General features: G+C 41.1%; 1 protein-coding gene across 1 annotated transcript in view; it reads left to right on the top strand.

The window, feature by feature from the left end:
* The window catches only part of abch1 (ATP-binding cassette, sub-family H, member 1), a 62,110-nt gene that overhangs the window by 5,455 nt on the left and 32,412 nt on the right, over positions 1 to 24,243 (top strand). Inside the window, exons 5-9 of the mRNA XM_059986141.1 lie at positions 4,311 to 4,404; positions 12,712 to 12,786; positions 12,868 to 13,024; positions 20,664 to 20,760; positions 21,136 to 21,304. Coding sequence (XP_059842124.1) covers positions 4,311 to 4,404; positions 12,712 to 12,786; positions 12,868 to 13,024; positions 20,664 to 20,760; positions 21,136 to 21,304 — 592 coding nt within the window. The remainder of the gene's footprint in view (positions 1 to 4,310; positions 4,405 to 12,711; positions 12,787 to 12,867; positions 13,025 to 20,663; positions 20,761 to 21,135; positions 21,305 to 24,243) is intronic.

Below are 24,243 nucleotides of genomic sequence, written 5' to 3'. Positions count from 1 at the left end.
AATGTAGTTATCAACTGTTCTCTGCTTTCTTTTCTATACCTACCCTTAAGTTCAGAGTTCCATTTAGGCTAATATTCTTGTGCTTCCTGAGTGGTCAACTGTGGCTCAGAGTGTGTAAGAGACTGTGCAAGTTGGGGGTGAAGAAGGCAGAGTTGAAGATGCACCTGTAATACCCCAGGCACCTCCACCAATGTTTAAAGCCATTGACTGAAGCTCCTCCTGAGTCCTGGGACTTCTGCTGTGAAAGCACATGATCTATTCCTTGGCATTTCAGTGCAACAGCATCCACACCATGCGTTAGACTCTGCAACATCTTGCTATATTCCTCATCAACAAACAGAGAAAAATGTCAATAGTTTTGAATGAGAACCACAAGTTGAAAAGCTGCTGTGGTTGAAATCCCAAATCTGTCTTCCTGGCCAATGACTCTATTTGCAGTCACTTTCATGGGTGACCATTCTGAACACCAGAATTCCTATGTGCCTCATTTGGTATGTGATTGTCTTTCTTCAGTAGGCTTTTGCTGTATTTGCAGGAATGCATTCCTGTTCTCAAACACATCCATGATGTTGTTTTTGATCCCTTTACCAATGATCTTAAATTGCTATCCTTCCTCTGCCCAGGCTGCCACTGAAAATTGTCTCATCCTCTTTCCCCCATCACCATCCTTCATGAGGTCTCCCTTCACAGAGCAAAAGTTCAAGGTTGAAGATACTTTTGCAGACAAAGCCTTTGCCATGAAGTACTAATTCTGTTTTGCAACCTGATCTGTCTGAGTATTTCCAGCATTTTCTGTTTTTCTTTCAGATTTCTGGCATCTGCAGTTCCATTGATCTTCATGGCCAATGATGTGGCGGCACATAGGTCTCCTTTCCTCTTTTCCAAAGAGAACAACTCCAGTCTATAATTCTCTAACATTCAATTTCTTGCAATTGGCCTCTGCAGCATCTCTAATCCTGCCCCATCCTTTCCTGTGGATTGGTGACCAAAAGAGGATGCACCACATGATCTGTGGCTAGCTGCGATTTTATTCATTCCAGTCTCCCTGTCCTTGCAATCTATCCCTTGCCCAATTAAGGCAAGCAACCCTGTATGCTTACTTCACCATCTGGTACCTTCAGGGATCTCAGTTCATTGACTCTAAGGTCCTCAGGTTCCTCTACATTGCACAGTTTCCTCTCATTTACTGCACACTCCCTTCCCTTGTGCCCTTTACCAAACTCGGTACCTCACATTCTTTTCTGTTTCTGAGTTCTATTTATCATTTTTCTTCCCACCTGATATCATTTTGCAGTCTACAGTTTTCTTCCTCATTGATCTCTTTAAGGAGAGCAGCAATACATTTTTAGTTTCTGCTCATATCAGTGGCAACGTGCTAGTAAATTATTTCTTCACCTTGTCCAAGGCCTTGGTGTTTCCTCTAAATGGTGGTGTCTGGATATAATTTTAGACTCTAGCTGATGAGCTGACCGGTGGATACTAGGCAACAGATCCCATGTAAACATAAACAAGAGAAATTCTGCAGATGCTGGAAATCCAAAGCAACGCACACAAAATGCTGGAGGGACTTTGCAGGTCAGGCAGCATCCATGGAAATGAAAAAACAGTCGACGTTTCAGGCAGAGACCCTTCTTCAGGACTGGAAAAGAAGGGGGAGATGCCAGAATAAAAAGGGGAGGGGAATGAGGACAGCTAGGAGGTGAGGGGTGAAGCCAGGTAGGTAGGAAAAATAAAGGGCTGGAGAGGAAAGAATATGATAGAAGAGGAGAGTGGCCCATAGAAGAAAGGGAAGGAGGAGGGGACCTAGGGGGAGGTGATAGGCAGATAAAAAAGTAAGAGTGGGGTATAGAAGAGGGGAGGGGGAGGAATTATTTTTACTGAAAGGAGAAATCAATATTCATACCATCTGGTTGGAGGCTACCCAGACAGAATTATAAGCTGTTCTTTCTCCGCCCTGAGGATGTCCTCATCATGGTACAAGAGGAGACCACAGACCAACATATCGGAATGAGAATTGGAATTAAAATGCTTGGCCACAGGGAAGTTCTGCTTTTGGTGGATGGAGCAGAGGTGCTTGACAAAGCAGTCCTCCAAATTAAGCCATGTCTCACCAATGTAGAGGGGTCTGCAATGGGAGCACTGGACACAATAGACAACCCCATTATTCACTGGTGAAGTGTTACCTCACCTGTAGGGGCTGTTTGGTGCCCTGAATGGAGGTGAGGGAGGAGGTGAAGCACTTCCCAATTGCAGGGATAAATGTTGGAGGGGCTAATAAACATGCCAGGAGTATGAGATGATTTACAAAAACAACAGCAACTTGGATTTCTGTGATCCTTTTAATAAAGCAAAACATCCAGACTGTTGTCAGAAAGAAATTGACGTGGAGCCACATTAAGTGTTTGGGCAAATGACTGAAGGATTTCAAAGAACATCTTAAAGGAGAAAAGAAAATCAGAGAGCTTCAACTGTTGGGGCTTGGGCTGGTGAGGGTAGCTTCCACTGATGAAGCAATAAATCATGGCTAAACAAGTCCATACTTTTTTCGTCCAGACATTGAAGTGTGTTATATGAACAAGGGATGTTGGAAGCAATGGCAAGTCAGACAACATCTGTGGAGAGAGAAATATTTCAGATATGAGATCCTTAAACAGAAAGGGTTTGTGGAGAGTATTGAAGAGGGTTGTGGGACTGGAGAAACTTAGATTAGATGAAATTTACAGCTGGAGTGTGAGAAGTTTGCAGTTACAGAGAAATTAGAATGTGTGAAGTTTGCAGTTAGGATCAGAAAAGTTGGAGTGGATAAAGTTTGCAGTTAAGAGTGAGTGAAGCTGGAGTGGATGAAGCAAAGGAAGGATTTGATATCAGTGAGCCGGTGTGGGCCAGCAAGCACAACGGTAGTGGGTTACTGTGACTAGATGTGAATTAGGATGTGCTCAACAGAGTTTACCACACTTTGATTTAAGGATTGGAGTTCACCTTTCTTCAGATCTTCTCTGCTACCTGTACATGTTCACAAAAGCATTTCCACTTATTATTTCAAAATATCCTCTGCTTTTGAATTCAGTTGCTCAGCACAGGCAAGGTTATTTTAAGTATCCACTTCTTCATTAACATCCTCCTGTGAGTAAGTGTCAGGGTGTGATTGGCACCTTTGTACCTAGACACTAACAAACAGGAACATCAGGGAGTGATTGACTGGAGGGTTGGGGACTGGAGGCTGGTGGTGAAAGAGTCTGGGGAGTATGTTAAGATAAATAAACTAAGTCTGAACCCTAGCCAGGAGGAAAGTAAGGTTCAAGATGGTGAGTCAGCATGCTGGAGAATATCCATGCAGCATTCACACTTAAAATAGCAGAAACATAATGTGAGGCATATGAGGAAACAGAACATCTTAATTTGAAATCAGAAGCGAGATGAAGAGAATTTATTTTGTGTAGCAGTTTGCTTTAAGAAGGAATACAAAAGAAAAATGTAAGCAGACTTTGTAGTAATGGAACTGGATAAATCCTGAAAGGGAGAAAATATACTAGACTATGGGGAAAGATCAGAGGAGAGGCTTATTGTAAAGGTTTACCAAAGAGCTGATACAGAAACAGTGGGAAGAATTGACTTCATCTGTGCTGTACGATTTTCAGATTTTAAAACGCAGCAAGAGCCCAGCTGTTGAACAGACATCCAAAAGAGAGCAGTAGTTTGGTATTACCTTGATTAATCTTTTTAATTTTTTTGCACTACCTTACTTTCCCTTTCCTATTTTCTATTTATGATTTATAATTCAAAATTTTTATTATATTTACTATCGATTTGTACTCCAGGGAGCGCGAAGCACAGAATCAAATATCACTGTGATGATTGTACGCTCTAGTATCAATTGTTTGGTGACAATAAAGTAAAGTAGTAATCAGTTTGCTCTCGTCCATCTCCCTACTTAGTGGATGTAGAGGTAGATGACGTCTTGCCTGACTCAGATAAGTACCTCATCACATCATGTGCTTTTACGTTCAGTGTCTGCACACAAATTCAGCAGTGAAGATTAGAAGCAGTGACCTCCTCATTTCTTGGCCAAAGCTGGAATATTGTTTGGGAGAAACTATGGATCCAACCTCAGAATGTACATTCCTTTGTTAGTGATAAAATATAGTTTGTATTTTTCAGTTATTACCTTGTTTCCTGACAATTTAATGGCTTTTCATTAACAAATAAAATATGCGTGAAATGCCACTTCGTCTCAAATTATTAATAAATGTATTTCTGCAGGTATTTAAACCGTGACATTTTATTAACCCCTTCTCTTTTTATCTCTGGAGGATTTGGCAACATTTGGTAGACATAGTTAAAGATCAAAGGACTTCAGTGATCATAACAACACACTACATAGAAGAGGCCAGACAAGCTGACCTGGTAGGGTTTTGCTTTTGTTTTTATGGAAAATGTATTCTTCATTTCATGAATATTTTGATTCTTTATAATTAACTAAAATTTATATTGTGTAAACTTTTTCAGCCATTGGAAATGGCAAGAGTGTGTAAATGATGTTGCACAATCTGATGTATAAATTTGTAATGTTAAAGGCAGTGGGTCATCTGTTCCACAGATGCAAGTTGGTGCAAATATATGAAGCTACAGCCCATGTGTTGCTACTTTAGTTGAAATTTTTGGAAGCTGTGAAGTTACAGATTTCTCAGCAGTTAGTATCCCCATTCCCCTCCAAACCATCTTATTCCCATACTTCAATTGCTTTATTCACTACCATCACTTAGCCATCCACGTATCTCTCTCTATCCCTTATCCATCCTGTAGGAAACTGGATGCCATCATGCACCTTCTCATGATAAAACAGCAATTGATAAATGGACTATTATTGTCACATACTGACGTACAGTGAAAAGCTTGGTCAACATGCCATCCAGACAAATATTCCATAAATTGGTACAGGAAGGTGGTACAGAAGGAAAACAGAATTCAGAAAATAGTGTGTTACTGTTACGAAGCAAATGCAGTGTAGGTAGCTAAGATGCAAGGGTCCCAAGGAGGTAGATTGGGAGACCAGGAGTCCTTTATCGTACAAGAGGTCCGTTGAAGAGTTTTGTCACAGTGAGACAGAAACTGTCCTCGATTATATGTTCTCAAGCTTTTGTACTTCCTGCTCAATCGAGAAGAGAGATGACTGGGATGGGAGAAATTTTTGTTTATGCTGAAGCAGTGGGAAACATAGAAAGAGTCAATGGAGGGGGAGGATGGCTTTCATGATAGACCGGGCTGTGTTCTCAAGCTTTTTGAGATCAGACACTAGTGTGTGTTACCAGGATGGAAGATGTCCACAGAGCAGGCTTGTAGGTAGCAGAAAGACTAATATTATATGACTTGCTAAGTCATATAGGTCACAGAAAGTGACAGGAAGTAGTCCATTGAAAGTGCTGGTGGCAGTCAATTATTTTTTCAGCTTTCTGGAATAGATTACCTCAGTTCAAACACATCTTCAGCAGCTTCTGTCTAGCTGAATGCTCACTTTGCCAGAAGCAGTATTTCAGATAAAGTTGTAACAGACAATAGTGCTTAAAATATTGCAGGTGAGTTTGTATATCACAGTTACTTGGCAGACAAAAAAAAGACCAGTATGTGGCTCACTTCTGGCTCGGCGCAGTACGATGGACTGCTGAATCAGAATGATACTGCCAACAGCTACAAGTTGGCAGATGTCTAAAACTTTAAATGGAAAATGAGATGAAGGAAAGTTGAGCTGAAAAAGCAATTTTCCTATGACAACTGAACAACTAGGAAGCTGCCATACTTTAAAATCAGGCATTGCAGTAAGAATTCAACCATGGCATCCACAAGAAAGAAGGTGGCAAGCTGCAGTTATTAGATGACTATCACGGTTGTGATCCTTTTATTGACAAAGATGGAAGATGCTTGATGCACCATCAATAACTCACACTGAGACGTAAGGCGAGATATCGGCTTTTATTGACTGGAAGAAGGACCCAGGAGTGAGTGTCCATCATACTATGTCCTGGAGACTGAGGCCGAGCGTCAGGCCTCAGATCGCCTTTATACAGGGGCCTGTGGGAGGAGCCACAGGAGCAGCCAGCAGGGGGCGTGTCCAGACAGGCACATAGTTCACCACAATGCTTATATGTCAAAGGAACAGGTCACCTGCAGAAAAGTGCACAAGAGACAGAGAAGGCTGCAACCAGTGATGATCTCATAGCTTCCGGACAGCAGCAGAAGTGTATGGCAACCATTGTCAAGAAGGTCATCTGGCCCATTGGGCCTGCTCTGTCATTCAACAAGATCATGGCTGAGCTGGCTATATACTCAGCTCCACCTTTTCCCCATCACCCTTAGTTCCCTGCTATGCAAAAATCTAACTGTGTCTTAAACGTATTTAATGATGTAGCCTCTACTGCTTCCTTGGGCAGTGAATTCCACAGATTTACAGCTCTGTGAAAAGCAGTTTCTCCTCATTTCCATTCTAAATCTATTCCATCGAATCTTGAGGCTATGTCCCCTTGCTTGAGACTCGCCTACCAGTGGAAGAAGCTTTCTTGCCTCAATTTTATCTATCTCTTTCACGAGTTAATGTTTCTGTTAAGATTCCCTCTCATTCTTCTGAATTCCAGTGATTATAATCCCAGGTGACTCAATCTCTCCTCATAAACTAATCCCTCAACTTCAGAATCAACCTGGTGAACCTTCTTAACACCATTTCCAAATCCAGTATACCTTTTCTCAATTAAGGAAACTAGAACTGTTCGCAATACTCCAGCCCATTTTGATTGGGTGAAGACTGTACTGTGTGTAGATGCCAAGATGTCTTTTCTGCTTAAGCAACTGGTACAAGTATATAAGGTTAAAATTGCCAAGGGTTTGGGTATAAAGAAAGAGAAATTTATCAGTGACTTTAGATCTATAATCAGAGCATACAGAATTAAGCCAATTGGCATAAAATTCACAGGCAATATGAGGAAAAGCTCTGGGATTTGGAATGCATTGCCTAATAGGGATTTGGATAAAGATCAAATAGTTCAAAAGAAAACCTGAAGAGAAAAAGGAAAAAAATGCAGTAGTATGCGAAGAGTAAGGTGTGAGACCAATAGAATCATTTTCAAAAGAGTCTAAAGCAAACTCTGGTTTAAATGTCTTCCTAATGTAGTAATAATAATAATAATACAAACTTTACTTTGCATCTTTCATTCATAAAGATGCAGGCTCAAAATGCTTTACATAGATTGTAAACATAAACCAAAGTAGCCATAAAAATATGAGACAAAATTAAAAATCATAAGTGAAGACAAACATATAGAATAAAATGTAATCAAATATACCAGATTATATAAATGTAATCATCATCAACAGACATTAAGTAATCCTGTAAGTGGGCCAAATTTAAAAAGTGGGTCTTTAGAAATGTTTTGAAACATTCCACAGTCCTAGCCTGGTACATCTCCATCAGTAGAGTTTTTCAGATTTCTGGCATATAAGAGCAAAAGGCAAGATCACCAGATCTCATATGCTTGGCTCTCGGAGCACCAAGCAAACCAGAATCTGCGGATCTAAGATTATGATTAGGGATGTAAACGGACAGGCACTGCAAAATATACAGAGGAGAAAAATTATTCAGAGCCCTATATACAATTAAGAGTCATATAAAATTGATCCTGAAAGACAGTGAGTGTAATGATGCCAAAACCAGTGAAATGTCCTTTGATTTTTTTTTGATGAAGATTCTTGTTGCTGCATTTTGAACAAGCTGCAGCAGTTTACTTACAGGCCATGTTGCTAAATTTTAATGCTATGTCATTCTTAAAAAATTATGTCAGAATGGTGGATGTTTTTGGATATGAGTGCAATGTCAACATCACTCCCCCACCCCCAGCCCAGCCTCTGCTGCCCAACTCCAGCCCCAGGTTCATCTGCCCACATGCTGTATCCTTAGCCCCAGAGATCAATTTCACCCCCTTCAAGATTCAAGTGTTTACTGTCATTCATCAGCAGACAAGTGCAAAGGAGAATAAAATGATTGCTCTATTATTCTGTGATCCCATGAAAATGTTTAAAAAACTGACAGCCAGTTACACTTTTGAAATTGTATTCATTCTTGGGTTGTGGCCTTCACTGGCAGGATCAGTGTTTATCTTCCATGAGAGGCTAACAACTGGCCCAGCAAAGATCAAAGATTAACAAATATAACAAAATGGCTAGAAAGATCTACTTTAGGTACGAGTTTACTTTCAGATTGAACACCTTGCATCAAAATTGGAAAAGCTGGAAGTAGAGTTTTCAGCTGCAGTGAAATTGGGGAGGGGGGTGGAGCTCAGAGAAGAGAAGGGAAGGTCTGAACAAAGGACGAGACAGGAGAGATTGAAAGATATAAATGAAGGTGGTTCCAGGAGAAAGAGTATGGTAAAGGCTAGTGAATAATAAAAACAATCCAGAGAATGTAAATGAAATCTGGAGGAGAAATAAAATAGCTGAATGTTCACTATTTAAAATATAAAATTTGAGTATAAAAATTACCTGAATTTTTTAATTCAATCGTTGGGTTTGCATCAGGCTTATTTGGTAAATGAATACATTGGTAAGTTGGTTGATTATTGTCACAGGTACTGAGGTACAGTGAAAAACTTGTCTTGCATATTATCCGTCCAGATCAATTCATTACAATGGTACATTGAGATAATACACGGTAAGGCAGAATAAAGTGTTACAGTACAGAGAAACTGCAGTGCATGTGAACAATAAGATGCAAGATCATAACAAGGTAGGGCTTTTGTATCTTCTGCCCGATGGGAGAGGGGGAAGAGAGAAAGTCCTGTGTGGGTGGGATCTTTATGCCGGCTGCTATACTGAGGCAGTGAGAAGTGTAGACGGAGTCCCTGGAGGGGAGGCTGGTTTCCATGATGTTCACACACTCTGCAGCTTCCCGCAGTCAGGGGCAGATCAGTTGCCAGCCCAAGCCATGATGCACCCAGATCAGATGCTTTCTGTGGTGCTGCAACAAATATTGCTAAGGGTCACAGTGTGAGTGGTAGATTTCAAGTTCAGGGAACTGGAATCTGAGCTTCACATTTTGGACTGACAGAGATGTCCTGCGAAGTGTTCACCCAATCTACAGTACCGTGGAAAAAACTAAGATGGACATTTATAGCTAGGGTACAGAAGGATTTGCATTGTACTGTATTTGTCAACGTGGAGCAGGGAGCGCCTGTGTAAATCTGGTGGGAGCAAAGGATGTTGGGAATAGGGAGGGTGGAGTGTCGCAAGAGGGATGTGGGACAGGTGGCAGAAGGATTGCCAAGGCATGGGCTGGTGTGAGTGCAGTCACACCCAGCCCTGAGACACCAGGCAAGGTCATTTGATTCCAGACAGTTGGTTTATTGATCATTACAGGTCTCTCTGGCACTTTCTGTTCCCTCCCCTCTCCCTTCCCCTTTTCCCAACCATGATTCCCCTCTCCTTCCCACTCTCAGTCCACAACAGAGACCCTTATCAAAATTAGTTTTATCATCACTCTCGTATGCCATGGACTCTGCTTTTAATTTGCAGCAGCAGTACAGAGCAATGCATAAAATTACTACAGTACTGTGCAAAAGTCTTAGGTACCTTAGCTAGGTATGTGTGCACAGTACTTTATTGAATAAACAAGCATTCATTGTCTCATCTAAGTTATAATGTCGATTCATCAAAGACCAAAAACTACTGTATAAAGCTGTTTGTCTGGGTCCTCTGTCCATGTGGAGTCACTGACACAAGTTGGAGTCAGATACTGGTGCATTTGATTGTTTGCTGCATTGCTGACTGTATCATTTTTATGGTGCTCCAGTTACTGCTGCAGAGAATATTCTGGCATATTCTGCACCTGACCCTCAGCTTTAAGACCAGGTGGTCAAAGTCTCAGTGGGGTCATTTATTTAAATCTGGCAATGATCTTATTGCAAACAGTTAAGAACTTAACCTGCTTTATTTTACCTGGTTTTAAAGTTACTTATTGGCATTTTTCAGTAATGTTACTCTTTTATTTAAACCTTATTTAAATTTTAATTACTTAAATCGATTGGATTAATTTTTAAATGTTTAATCTAAACTACACCCTTGTCCAGTTCTAGCTGGCCCAAGGGGAGAGTGCGCCAATTATAAATGGCCTGCTGAACCTGTTCTAGCCACTTGATGGTACCAGTGCAGGAGGCCACATGTTGAGCACTAAATGCAGTACGTAAAGTTGGAGAAGGTAGACATAAATTGCTGCTTCGTGTTGAAGAATTGTTTTAGTCTCTAGGTCTCAGGAATCAGTTGGATCTCCTGCAGTTCTGTGGATAAGTGGTGCGAGGACCAAGCTGGTTTTGGTGAAAATCAATGAGTATGAAAGTATCACAGAGGTAACATTCCCTCCAAAACACTGAAAGGGAATGGATGGGTTGATGTGCCTGGTAGCAAATTCAGAAGAAGGAAATTATGGAGGATAGTCAATTGTTTGAGTGTAGAGGAGGGTGGGGTGGGGGGAAATCCTATCATTGTTCTGCACTGTTTGTGAAGTGAACGGAATTATGACGACACGGATAGAATTCTCTCCATAGCAGAAGTGTCTCCTTTCAGAGGACATGTTTTAAGGTAATTGGTAGGTGTTTTGGAGGGATTTAGCAAGAATTTTCTCACCTGAAGAGTGTTTAAAATCTAGAATGCACAGCCTAAGGGGCAGCTTGAGACAGGTACATTTGTAGTATCTAAGAATACTTTACGTAGTATTAGAGTGCTGTAGGCTGTAGGCTGAGCACTGGAAAGTGGGATTAGCATAGATAGGAACTTGATGGCCAACCTGAAGTCGGTAGGCTAAAGGGCCTGCTTCTTTGCTGTACGACTTAGGAATCAGGGGTGTGGGAAATTAACAGATGTAATTGACCTGGAGAAGAGACAGGATTGCTGACATGAGGGTGGGTCACAGAGAATGGAATAGTCTTTACTAAATGGGACATGTGAGAGTATGTGGACTTGTCGCTGGATTCTGATAACCCATTACCTGAAATGGATTTTGATCCTTTACAAAAGGGAGTAATCAGGTGAGGGTGAGAGTGGGTGGAAATTAGCTGAAAGGTTTTGAAGTTTTGAATAAGAGCAGGAATGAGCTCAAATTCAACAGCTTGATGGTGTGTCTTGAAGAGAATCCTGCAAGTTGGTGGTCACTGGTTTTTGGAACTGCAACGTAAGAAGCTACAGAAAGTGGATGTAGTGCATTCTGTTGATCATGGACAATGGAGCTATGCTGGTGAAGAGAGTTTATTTCAGGTGGTTGATACAATGCCAAATAAGTGGATGCTTTTTCCTGGATGGTTTGAAAGTTCATGAGTATTTATGGAGCTGTGCTCATCCAGACAAGGAAAGAGCATTTCTTTCTACTCCAGAGTTATGCCTTGTGGATGATTTAAAAGAAAGTCCACAGGGAGTCAAGAAGTGAGTTATTTGCACTACTCTGCTTTTATAGGCAAAGTATTTATTGGCTCATCCACATCAGTTTCTTGGCATTATGTATGTAGTATAGCCTTAGCTGTAAAGGGATTATTGTTGTTTCAAGGCTGCCGCTGCTGCTTTTAGTACGGTGATGGGCTGGCACCATTGCAAGGCTGTTTGCAAAAGCAGCTGGAATCATTCTGGAGAAACCGTGGTAAAATCAGCTCATAAGATCTTCCTGGCTACGACGAACCTGATGCTACAGGGCATTCCTCATTGTCTCTTAACCAAGAAAACGTTAGTTACTTCAACAACTGAGGAAAAGCACTTGCATACTTGGGGAGGTTTTACAGATGAAATGCACCTAGTGAACTTTCCTTCAAATAGAAGTAATGTTTCCCTGCAGAAAAGTGATGTATCTGGGCCAAAAGATGGATGAAAATGTTAGCAATAAATGCTTAGACTGTAAGCATCACATAGCAGGCCAGGCAGCATCAACGGAAAAGAGCGATCAGGTCAATGTTTCGGGTAAAAGTGAAATAATACTTGCACCTCATTGATGGTATGGGTATCCAAGAATATTTAATGAAGGATGACAGAAAGTTCAGGAATTGATGAAACACTGAGTTATGAGTCACTAGGTGTCCTTGAAGTGAAAGTCACAGGAGAACACAAGGGAGCTGCAGGCAGGTTGCTGTCTGGGTCTTGAAAGAGGTCACGGTGAATCCTAAGGTGCATGGTTAGTCAATGTTGAAAGTGATGCTAGAAAGATGTCAGTCATGCTGGAAATGCTGAAGAAGCCCGCTTGAAGACCTTCGATGCCACTAAAACTGCAAATTTAAAAATCTATACATGTGAATGTGTGTAAGTATTCTTTTAAGTTTAATGTACTTCCCTTGTATATTGTAGTACTGGTTGTAAAAGATGAAGTATACTGACATGAAGTTAATGGCTGATATGTAATGTTGTTTGTAGAAGTCTGGGGGAGCCATTAGGATAAAGAACAATGGTTGTAGAGCTCCAGAATCCTGAGATTATTCAACACAGCACAAAAAAATCACACAAAAAATCCAGATGATACAATCAGTATGCATTAAGATACTTCATTGCATGCCTCACTTTCTCAATCCTACCATTCTGTGGACTGCCCTCAGAAGACACTGTATTCTGCTTAACCAATTCCATGCTTTGACAAAATAAATTCAATCAAAAGAATTCTCAACTGAACATTAAATTTAAAATATTACTTCTCTAACTTTTCAGGTTGGATTAATGAGAAACGGTAAACTGCTTGCAGAAGCTCCTCCTGATTATTTAATAAGATTCCACAATATGTCAGTAAGTACTGAATAGTTATTGAGTAAATTATGCCAAACTATTTTCATGGCACTTACTTTGTTTATCTAATGGTTATTTTAGTCTTTGGAGAACGTGTTCCTGAAATTGTGTAAAACCTCCGATCAGTCAAAAACTGTCTCTGGTATTTTCCAAAAAAATAAACAAAGCTGCAGGGAGAAAGACAAGGAGGAGACGCTACCAATTCTCCATGGAGACATAGAACAAAATACGTTTAAAGGTGAGAAATGAAATTATTTGTTAGCCACTCTCTCCCTGTACCCCTCTGATTTTTCACAGTGAATTTCCTGAAGGCATGCTTTGTTTGTCCTTGGTTCTGAAGCCATAGAAGAAATCCCTGGATAACACCGATCAGCAATAAATGGAAGTTCTATGTCCCACAGTCATCAACAAAGTATAGATATGAATACTGATGGATCGGGGGGTGGGGGGAAGAGCTGGGTTGAATACACCTGTGCTGTTAGACAAGAACTGTCTCCAGCATTTTCCAGACACGTTGATGCAGCCTGAGGAATAATTTCCATCACTGCTGAGGCCTGTTGGCTTGATCACATTTGCTTATACTCTGTCATCTGATCCCTTCTAACCTCTGGAAATCCCAGTTGATTTTGTTTTAATGCTCAGGTAGACTCATATTTCCCTACCTTTTACCTTCCCAGGTCTTGGCTGGGGACTAGTTGTAATGCTGTGAAGCCTGTAGACGCTATCCTCTAACTCCTCAGTTCAAAGATGGTTTAGTTTAATTCTGAATATAATAAGATATGAAAAACAAGCTCAACCCCTATCCAAAGGAAAAGTTCAAAGGCATCATTTGGAGCTGGTATAAGTGCTGGAATTCCCATGAATGGTCAAAAAAGGTAATTTACCAGCGTTGTTTGGTGTCTTACAGCACAGGTCATCATGTCCAACAATGAAGCAATTCTGTCCATTCCTACTACTCAGCTCCGCCTCTCACTCTACAAACGCTTATTCAGATACCAGCTGAATGTGGTGAGGTTTCTCTGCCTCTATTATTCTTTCCTGCAGTGTGTTCCATGCTCCTCATAGTTATAGTCAAAAATAAATTAATCTCCTCCAGGCAAACAGTGTAAGTCAACATTTCAAGACAAGACACTGCATTTGATGTTTGATGCCCCTTATTATTACTTTCTTGTCTAAGGGAAAGGGGCTCTTTCTGCTTCCCAGATCTGGGCACCTTATCATTTTGTACAGATTGTTAGATTTCTCCTAGCTTGCTCTGTTCTAAAGAGAAAGAAAATCCCAGCCAGTCATTCTGCAGTCCTGGTAATCCTTTCTAATTCTCTTTCTAGTGCCGTCACATTCTTTAGGCAATACAGTGAGCAGATCCATATGAGCTGTCCCAGCTGTATCCTATTTTGTATTTAATAAAGTTCTGGTATCACTTCCCGGCTCTCAGATGTTATGCCTCAGCCAAAATAACCTTGATTTCCCCAACCATATTATTCATCTGGCTTCCTTTGGAAATGCACCCCAAATTACAGAGTGATGAGGAAAGTAGGACCAGACAGTTAGTGAGATATCAAGAGTCACTTGGCATTACAGGGTGGTGGTGGATGGTTAGTAGATTAAAAAGAACCTAATACGTTCAAAAGTTACCCCACGCTTGAAGTGGTTTGCAGGAGAATCAGTGGGAAGTTAGTGGACATGTGCAAGAGAGGAGAAAGAGAGTGTGTGTGAGAGAAGCAGGGAGAGGGAGAATGGAACAAAGGGTAATAAGGGGGAGTGAAACTGACAGGATTACTTTGAGAGTCAGCATGTAGTCAATAAGCTGAATGGCCTCTATCTACGGTAAGAAACTGAAATATGGAGCAAGTTTGAACTCTAACTTTTGAAGACTGGATAAGAGCTGTCACTCTGGTTATATTTGTGGTTTGCGGAGTTCTCAGGCCCCAGCTGTTCATAACTTACCATATATCAATGGATTGGGTGAGAGGACCAAATTATAGTCATCACAACAGTAGAGGAGGCCATGGATTGACATATCGGAATGGGAATGGAAAGTGGAATTAAAATGGGCAGCCATTCCAGCTTCTGGCATACGAAGCATAGGTGCTCGGTGAAGCAGTCTCCCAATCTATGTTGGGTCTCACCAATATACAGGAGGCTACACCAGGAGCACCGGACACAGTAGATGACCCTAACAGGCTCACAGGTGAAGTCTGTCCTCACCTGGAAGGACTGTTTTGGGCCCTGAAAGGTAGTGAGGGAGGAGGTGCAGGGGCAGGTGTAGCACTTGTTCTGCTTGCAAGGAGAAGTGCCAGGAAGGGAAATCAGTGGGGAGGGACAAATGGACAAGGGAGTCATATAGGGAGCGATCCCTGTGGAAAGCAGAAAGTGGGGTGGGAGAAGGAGAGAGATGTGTTTGGTGATGGGATCCCATTGGAGATGGAATAAATTACAGAGAATTATGTGTTGGACGTGGAGGTTGTTGGGATGGTAGGTGAGGACAATAGGAACCCCATCCCTGGTAGGGTCCTAACCAAGATCCACAGACCTGCTTGTCCAGATAGACCCATTATTTCAGCTTGTTCCTGCCTCACTGAACTCGTATCTGCATACTCTGGTTCAGTCCTTACCTACCTACATCCATGATACTTCACAAGCTATGGATCTTTTCAATGATTTCAAGTTCCCTGGCCCCCATCTTCTTATTTTCACGAAGGACGTCCAGTCCCTCTACTCCCCCTTTAACTAGTTTCCTCTCACATCCCACCAACTTTGCCCAAGTTCTCCAACCGCACACCTACACTAGGGGAATTAACTAACGAACATGTCTTCAGGATGTAGATGGAAACAAGAGTGACCAGGGAAATCCAAGTGGTCTGGAGTATCGGCAAACTTCACATTGACAGCACCTGACGTGAGGGTAAAGTCTGGTTTGCCGGAAAGGTACAGCAGCAGCTTCACATGATTTGTGCATAACAGAAGGTCATGCATTCGCACAGCCACCTCCTTCCTCCACAAAAATAGGTTGTAACATCTGAATCCATGCAAGTACAGTGGCAGTGCAAAGACCTGAGAGATGGGAATGGTGCTGGTCACTGGGAGACACATAACTGAAGCAGCTCTGTTTTCCTTTGTCCTTTGGAAATTCACTGCACATGAACTTTAGCGGTGAACTTATTACTTTGAAACCTGAAGCACCTGTGGCAATTCGCATAGAGCTAGAGGACATAGAAGAACATAGAAAATGAATACACTTCATCTGTGTTCACTGTGGAAAAGGATATTGTAGTTGGAGAATTCATGGGGCGAAGGGGGTGGGGGAAGAAGGGTGGAATGAAGTATTAAGATAAACTACAATTTAAAAGGAGGAAGTGTTTATGTTTTAGGCTTTAGGCTTTAGGCTTTAAGTTGTATAAATCTCAAGGAAATTCAACTCAAGCTGCTATGGAAACCAAAGGAAGAGATTGTTGGGGTTCTGACAGAAATTTTTAATCTGCTCCACCACGGAACAGGAGCCAAATGACTGGGGGAGAATCATGGTGGTACTTTCTTCCAAGAAGGCAATGACAGAGGCAACTACAGGCCCAGGAGTCCAACATCAGTAGTAGAGAAATTTTTTTTGTGGGGGGAAGAAACTTCTGAGGGAGAGGATTAATCTATCCTTGGAAAGGCAAGAATTATCAAGGATGGGCGGTGTGGATTTGTTGAGGGGTAATATCACCTGACTGAATGTTTCAAAGATGTAAATGAGTCTGTTAATAAGGGCAGTATGTGACACTGACTTCAGTAAAATAGCAATTTTGAGTAATGTTATGTCTTTGTACTGTACAAAGAGCAAATTTTATGGCATATAAACCAATGATAATACATCTGATTCTAATCTTTGACAAAATTCTACAAGGAACACAGATGCAAAATTGTAAGAGCGATGGATATACGGCAATTTAGCAAGCTGAATCTGGGATTAGATGGCTGAGGGTTGCCTTTGCCATTAGAAGCCTATGACCGGTGTTGTACTGCATGAATGCTTGCTATTTTATTAACAATCCAGATGTAAGTATAGGAGACTCATCAGTAAGTTTATGGAAGTTGGTGGTGGTGTTGACAGTGAGGAGGGTACTTTTTTGGCCACAGAAGAATATTGACACATTGGCAAGATGAACAAGATTGGCAGATAGAATTTAGTCATAAAATGTGTGAGGTTATATATTTTAGGAGGTCAAATAAAGCTAGGATATATACTATAGAATGAATATTAGGATGGAGGGATTTATGCACGCGTCTAAGGGTTCTTGAAGGCAGAAACACAGTTAGATAATAAGCATGGACAGATGAAAGGGGAGGCTTATTTTTCTGATGTCCACTCAATCTGCAGGAGACAGGTACTCTCAAAGCATTAAGGAGTGTAGGCCTCCATTAGTCTCAATAGACCATGGATTTGCACCTTGGAAAGTTTCCAGGGCAAGCCTGGGCAAGGTTTTTTTTATGAAAAACTGGCTGCAAGCTGCAAGTCTCCCCTCTCCATGCCACCGATGTTGCCCAAGGGAAGGGCATTAGGACCCATACAGCTTGGCATCAGTGTCATTGCAGAGCAATGTATGGTTAAGTGCATTGCTGAAGGACACACGCAGCCTCAGCCAAGGCTCAAACTAGCGACCTTCAGATCACTAGACGACCACCTTAACCACTTGGCCACGTGCCAACATATTAAAGAGTAGATAAAAGAACACTTGAAATATTATGAGCTAAGTGCTGAGAATATGGGATTAGTATATATGGGTATTTAATGGCCAGCATTAAAGCAATGGGCTATAAGATACCCATCTATCTGCATGTATATGCCCACAACTTTGATTTCCATTATTACAGCCATTGTTTATGAAAGCTTGAGTTTACTGGCAGTGCATGAAAACTGCGCAAATATGTTAAAAATTCTACCATATCTATGTCGTGAACTATATGGTATTAGATAGCGATTGAACAAAGGGACTTGTTTATTTTCAAATTGTGAGACCGAGCCCCACATGTAATAGTCATTTGGGAATGATCCTAGAATTAAGTTTTCATAATTACCTCTGGACAACAATAGGAAGCAAAATTTCTTCTTGGATTTCAACATTGAATTGCTTTTTAGCGTGGAATGGACAAAACTGCACGTGGATTTTAGTTGATAGGCCTGAAAGGAAATAAAATAGATTCCTGTCTGGATAATATGATATGGCAGTCTGAAGTGTATAAACATTTTTCAAATCAAACAGGAAGTAAAAGCAGCCCCTTGTGTTCTCTTAAATATGAGTGGAACATGACTCCATTCTGCTATGTTAACTGGTTCTTGTCCAACCTCCGTATGCAAGTCTTTAAACAGGGCTGGAAATTCAATTTTATTTTCCCTTATGGCAATACCAGTGCCAACCAAAGTGTGAACCTGAAACTTCCTGCAGCGTGTTCCACATTATTGCTGGCAAAGATATAACTCCTAGTTACAAACAACAATCCGGAGTTTTCGTGCTCTGTATTACAAGTCGCAGTGACAAATTGCTTTAATGCATTTGACTCACTGTTGTACAGGTCCTTAACTGTAAGACAAAACAATCATAAGACCTTGAGACATAGGAGCAAAATTAGGCCATTCAGCCCATTGAGTCCAATCTGCCAGTTCATCATGACTGATCCTGGATCCCATTCAACCCCATATACCTACCCTCTCGCCACACCCTTTGATGCCCCAACCAATGAGGAATCTATCTACTTCTGCTTTAAATGTATCCACAGACTTGGCCTCCACCGCCGTCTGCAGCTGAGCATTCCGCAGACTTACCGCTCTTTGGATTTAAAAAAATCTCTCTTTACTTCTGTTCTAAGAGGCTGCCCCACAGTTTTGAGGCAGGGCCCTCTTGTCCTGGATGCCCCCACCAGAGGAAACATCCTCTCCACATCCACTTTATCTAGTCCTTTCAACATTCAGTAGGCTTCAATGAGATCCCCACGCATTCTTCAAAATTCCAGAGAGTACAGGCCCAAAACTGCCAAACGCTCCTCATATGTTAACCGCTTCATTCCTGGAATCATCCTCGTGAACCTGTTCTGGACTCTCTCCAATGACTCCCCTTGTTGAGATATAGCGCCCAAAATTGTTGACAATACTCCAAGTGTGGCCTGACTAGTGTCTTATAAAGGCTGAGCATTGTTCCCTTGCTTTTATATTCTATTCCCCTTGAAATAAATGCCAACATGGCATTGGCCTTCTTTACTGGACATTCAACCTGTAAATTATCCATCTGGAAGTCTTGCATGAGGACTCCTAGGTCCCTTTGCACCTCTGAATTTTGAACTTTCTTCCCATTTAGGTAACAGTCTGTACTATTGTTCCTTTTACCAAAATGCTTTATCATACATTTTCCAACACTGTATTCCATTTGCCACTTTTTTTCCCATTCTTCCAATTTATCCTGCTGTAGTCGCATTGCTTCCTCAGCACTACCCACCCCTCCACCTATCTTCTTATCATTCGCAACCTTTGCCACAAAGCCATCAATTCCATTATCCAAATCACTGACAAACAATGTGAAAAGTAGCAGTCCCAATACTGACCCCTGAGGAACACCACTAGTCACTAGCAGCCAACCTGAAAGGGCTCCCTTTATTTCCACTTGCTGCCTCCCACCTGTCAGCCATTCCTCTATCCATGCCAGTATATTTCCTGTAACACCATAGGATTTATTCTTAAGTAACCTCATGTGAGGCACCTCTTGTTTATCCACCCTGCTTGTTAGTTCCTCGAAGAATTCTAACAGATTTGTCAGGCAAGATTTCCTTTTACAGCAAACATGCTGACTTTGACATTTTATCATGAGTCTCCGCGTACCCGAAATCTTGTCCTTACTAACAGATTCCAACGCTTTCCCAACCACTGAGGTTAAGCTAACTTGTTTAAAATGTCTTCTCTTTTGGCTTCCTCCCTTCTTAAAGAGTGGAGTGACATTTGCAATCTTCCAGTCATCTGGAACCATGCCAGATTCATGAGATTCTTGAAAGATCATGGCCCATGCATCCGTTATCTCTTCAGCAACCTCCCTTGGGGCTCTGGGATGTAGTCCATCTGGTCCAGGTGACTTATTCACCTTAAGACCTTTCAGTTTGCCTAGCATGTTTTCCTTTGTAATAGCAATGGTTCTCACTCCTGCATCCTGACACTCACGAACCTCTGGCACACTGCCAGTGTCTTTCACAGTGAAAGCTAAAGCAAAGTACCCATCAAGTTCATCTGCCATTTCTTTGTCCACCTTTTACTACCTCACCAGCGTCATTTTCCAGTGGTCCAATATCGACTCTCACCTCCCCTTTACTCTATATATAACTGAAAATACTTTTAGTATCCTGCATTATATTATTGACTACTTTGGCCTCATGTTACATCTTTTCCCTTCTTATAGCCTTTTTAGTTGCCTTTTTTTGGATTTTAAAAGTTTCCCAATCATCCAACTTCCCACTCACTTTTGCTACCTTATGTGCCCTTCCCTTGGCTTTTATGCAGTCCTTAACTTCCTGTATCATGCCTACCCCTGCCACTTGAGAACTTCTTCCTCTGTGGGACATATCTGTCCTGCAACTTGTGAACTATTCCCAGAAACTTCAGCCACCTTGGCTCTGCCATCATCCCCATCAGTATCCTCCTCCTATCTACCTGGGTGAGCTCCTCTCTCCTGCCTCTGTAATTCCCTCTGTTCCACTGGGATACTGATACATCTGACTTATGCTTCTCCCTCTCAAATTGCTGTAAGTAGTCCAGAATTTCAGTAGATGACCAGAATGGAATGCTTCTTTTCTATCAACTCAGAATATTTTCACATGAACTCTGGACCCTGATTAATTCTTATCTTTTTTTGTTATAGTGGGCTGGAAGTTGTGGATGAAAAGCATGATCCCTAAATGGAGAAATATTGCAGCTTTGGTGATTAAAACTTTCATTCGGATCAGAAGGATGCCTGGGTACGTGACTCAGATTTGCAAACAGATGATTTACCCATCAGACAGTTAATAATGCATGCATCATGTTGTCTAAGTGCCTACAACACAAAGATTATTTGAGACACACTCTATGGTAGTTCATCTAATGAGGAGAGGGGAGCTATAGATCATAGTGGCCACGTTTAAGATGGAATTGTGTGAAAAACAAAAAGCAGATTGCAGATTGTCTTGTCACTTCATCAAAAACCTGCACATAATGCGTGCATTATTAAAAATTATGACAGGCTTCTTTCTATATGCCAAGCATCAGCAAAAGTTAAAATTTTAAGAATATATTCTGAACGGATGGTTTATTTTAATTTTGTGTTTCTGAGCATCATCTTCTATGTCCCTTAGATTTCTTGGCTTCCAGTTCTTCCTGCCAGTTATTCAGATGTCACTGATATGTCTTTGCATTGGAGGCAGTCCTAAGGACTTGCACGTGGCTGTGGTGAACAATGACACAGGAAAACCTGCCATGAGTCAGATCGTTCTGTGGCACCTCGACAACGACACCATTATCCAGGTTGTTTATATGTCTGTCACATGAGTCAATTGTACAGAAACAGTACATTTGGTGCTTCTGGCATTTATGCTCTACATAAAGCTTCTTACAATTCTCTTTCATCCCTTCTCCTTCGTGAGCATATTTAATTTGCTTATTAATGCAAATGCATTATTTGCCTCTGTCATGCCCTATGGAATTGTGTTTACACTCTGAGTAAGGAAGACTCTACTGATATTTGTATTGTATTTTCAGTATCCAGATTACATTGATGGCTTCTGCAGATGTGTTTTTTAAATATTTCTAAAGGTACCTTTGTTAAATGAACTAATACGGAAAATCTAATGACATCAATTAATAGTTTTTATTGGTCTCAGGAGAAATATCTACCAAGCTGGACCCTGGATGCATGAGTAATTTCTCGTTACGACAACATTAGACACTTGAGATTCAAACACAGGTGTTTGTTTTAACTCTAGTATCAGGAAATTCCCATCCTGAGGGGCACAGGTAGACAGTCAGACTCTTTCTCCCCAGAGTGGAAATGACGAATACTAGAGGGATTAGATTTAAGTTGCAAGGAGGACAATTTACAGGAAATTAGCAAGGCAGTTTTTTTTTCCCCAACAGAATGGTAAATTCCTGGGACACACTGCCGGGGAGGTGGTAGAAATAGTTACAATTGCCACATTTAGACAGACACATGAAAAGGCAGAGAATAGAGGGATACGGACAATGTGCAGGCAGATAAAATTAGTTTAGATTGGCATCACGGTCAGTGCAGCTCGTTGTCTGAAGGACGTGGTCCTGTGCTGTGCTGTTTTATGTTCTGCAGACATCTGGCGTGGCGGAGTTGTATTTGATGATACCGATGTGTTCTGTGACCTTATGAATTACTTACATAACTATGCACCAGTAAGCATTGCTACTATGGGGGCTTTGTCTGATTGATACAGGTGGTGACAGAAAAATGAAGCCCACTTTATTTTACCTTCTCAGTTGAAGATGGGTCTCCTAGCAACTGATCCATGAGTAATAGGACTGCCCTATGAGGAAAAATATTTGAGAGTCTTTTAAAAAAAGAAGCAAAAAAATTGCAGGTGATTTGTTGATCCAAATCTCCTGTTGAAATGTATTCTCAGCAGAGAATGGTGGAGTTGGGTCTTTGCTTTGATTGAAGGTACAACTTTCCCTGTGGGTCTCACTCTGCAACAGTTTCTGAGGTCAGTAATACAGCAGGTTTCAAATTACTGGCTGGCTCTGGAGGCTGAAGGGACTTCACATATTTTTGTTAGGAGTGCAGAATAGTGAAGAAAGTCACAGAGGCAAATGCTGGAAATGCAAAAAAAACAGGAAGCCAGGCAACATCGACAAAGAGAGAGGAAGAAGGAATGAATCATAAACATCAATCTGTAATTAAACGGTGAGAAATAGAGCAACTGAGACCTGAAACTGAAATCCATTTTCTCATTCTGTAATGAGGCACGAGGAGGAGAGTGCTGGACCTGATAACTGTTCAGGGTAAAGCATAGGAAGAAGGCTATCAGCTTTGGGAAATGCTTGAAAAGATTTGTGATCTTTAAGTATTCTCTGAGGAGACATACACCAATATTCTTTCACAAAATACGTCACAGTCTTGGCATTGTACAGTACCTCCATCCAAAATGCTCAAAGTTTAGGCGCCTCTATTGTTAGTGTAATTCAAATTCCACTAAAAATGTCATCATCACCAATGGGAATCTTTGGTATTTATTCCTGTTCATTTATTTTCCATAAAATAAGTGACAATTTTCATGATTTTAAAAAAGGCAATGCTTCTTTTATCTAATCATCCTGCAGATAAATCAGTAAAGTTTTTAAAATATGTAATTCCTAGACTGTTTTTAGAAAATGTGGTTTTCTGGATGTTCAGTGTGTAACTTGGGGATGTTGTTTACAGCTTTTTTCTATAGTGATATCTGGCAGGCAAAATAATTGCTATAGGTGATAATTATATTTCCAATTTTTGTTGTTGTCCCTCTCCATGCCTTCTGACAAATCAGGTGGCAACCTTGTCATTTCTTTGGAATCTTGGTCTGATTTTTTTTTTGTGAGGCCAAGCTCACTCTACCCAGCACAGATGGAAAGGGTGCAAGGAGCCAGATTCAAACCTGTGACCACTTGCCTTGAAGTCCAGTGCAGATGTCACTACACCAGCCGGCTTATTTCCAAGCCTGTTCAGTCAAAGGAGAATTATAATGTCCTTCAGTATTTATGTATTTAGAAATTCCAGATAAATTTATATGATAGAAGAACCATCAATACTGAGAATCTGGTATGCCACAGTCTATGATATCTGTATTGAGCTGAATAAAAAATGCAGAGAAATATTTTTTGAAGTATTGTGTAAATTTTGATATATTGTGTAAATCTGCAACTGCCTGAGAAGACAATGATACATGTGCAGCAATTAATTTGATCTAAAAAGTCAAGGTTTATTTCTGAGTCAACATCCAAGTACCCTTTGATCTATAATTAGAACCTCAATTGCTCACTCATAGTTTCTCATGCATTAACCCATTGCTTACAGGGCCCTGGTGGAGGACTTTGTCAAATAGTGTGAGCTGAATCATCTGCAGCTCAACATCAGTAAGACAAAGGAGATGGTGATGGGTTTTAGGAAGAGTAAGCCTACACTGCTCCCTGTAACTATTGATGGAGAGGACGTTGGTGTGGTGAGGACCTGGGGGTACACCTGGATGACAGACATGAGCGGAGCACCAACACAGGCTGTGTACAAAAAGGGCCAGAGCTGCCTCTACTTCCTGAAGAGATTGAGGTCTTTTGGAGTATGCAGGCCTCTCCTTCACATGTATTACTAGTCTGTTATCGCGAATACAATCTTTGATGTGGTGGTGTGCTGGGGCATTGGCATCAACAAGGGTGATGCCAACAGATTCAATAAACTGATTAGAAAGGCT

The sequence above is a fragment of the Hypanus sabinus genome, chromosome 12, assembly GCF_030144855.1.
Source record: "Hypanus sabinus isolate sHypSab1 chromosome 12, sHypSab1.hap1, whole genome shotgun sequence".
In the NCBI taxonomy this organism is placed as follows: domain Eukaryota; kingdom Metazoa; phylum Chordata; class Chondrichthyes; order Myliobatiformes; family Dasyatidae; genus Hypanus; species Hypanus sabinus.
Note: the sequence above shows the minus strand (reverse complement) of the source record. Positions and strands in the feature narration are given on the sequence as shown.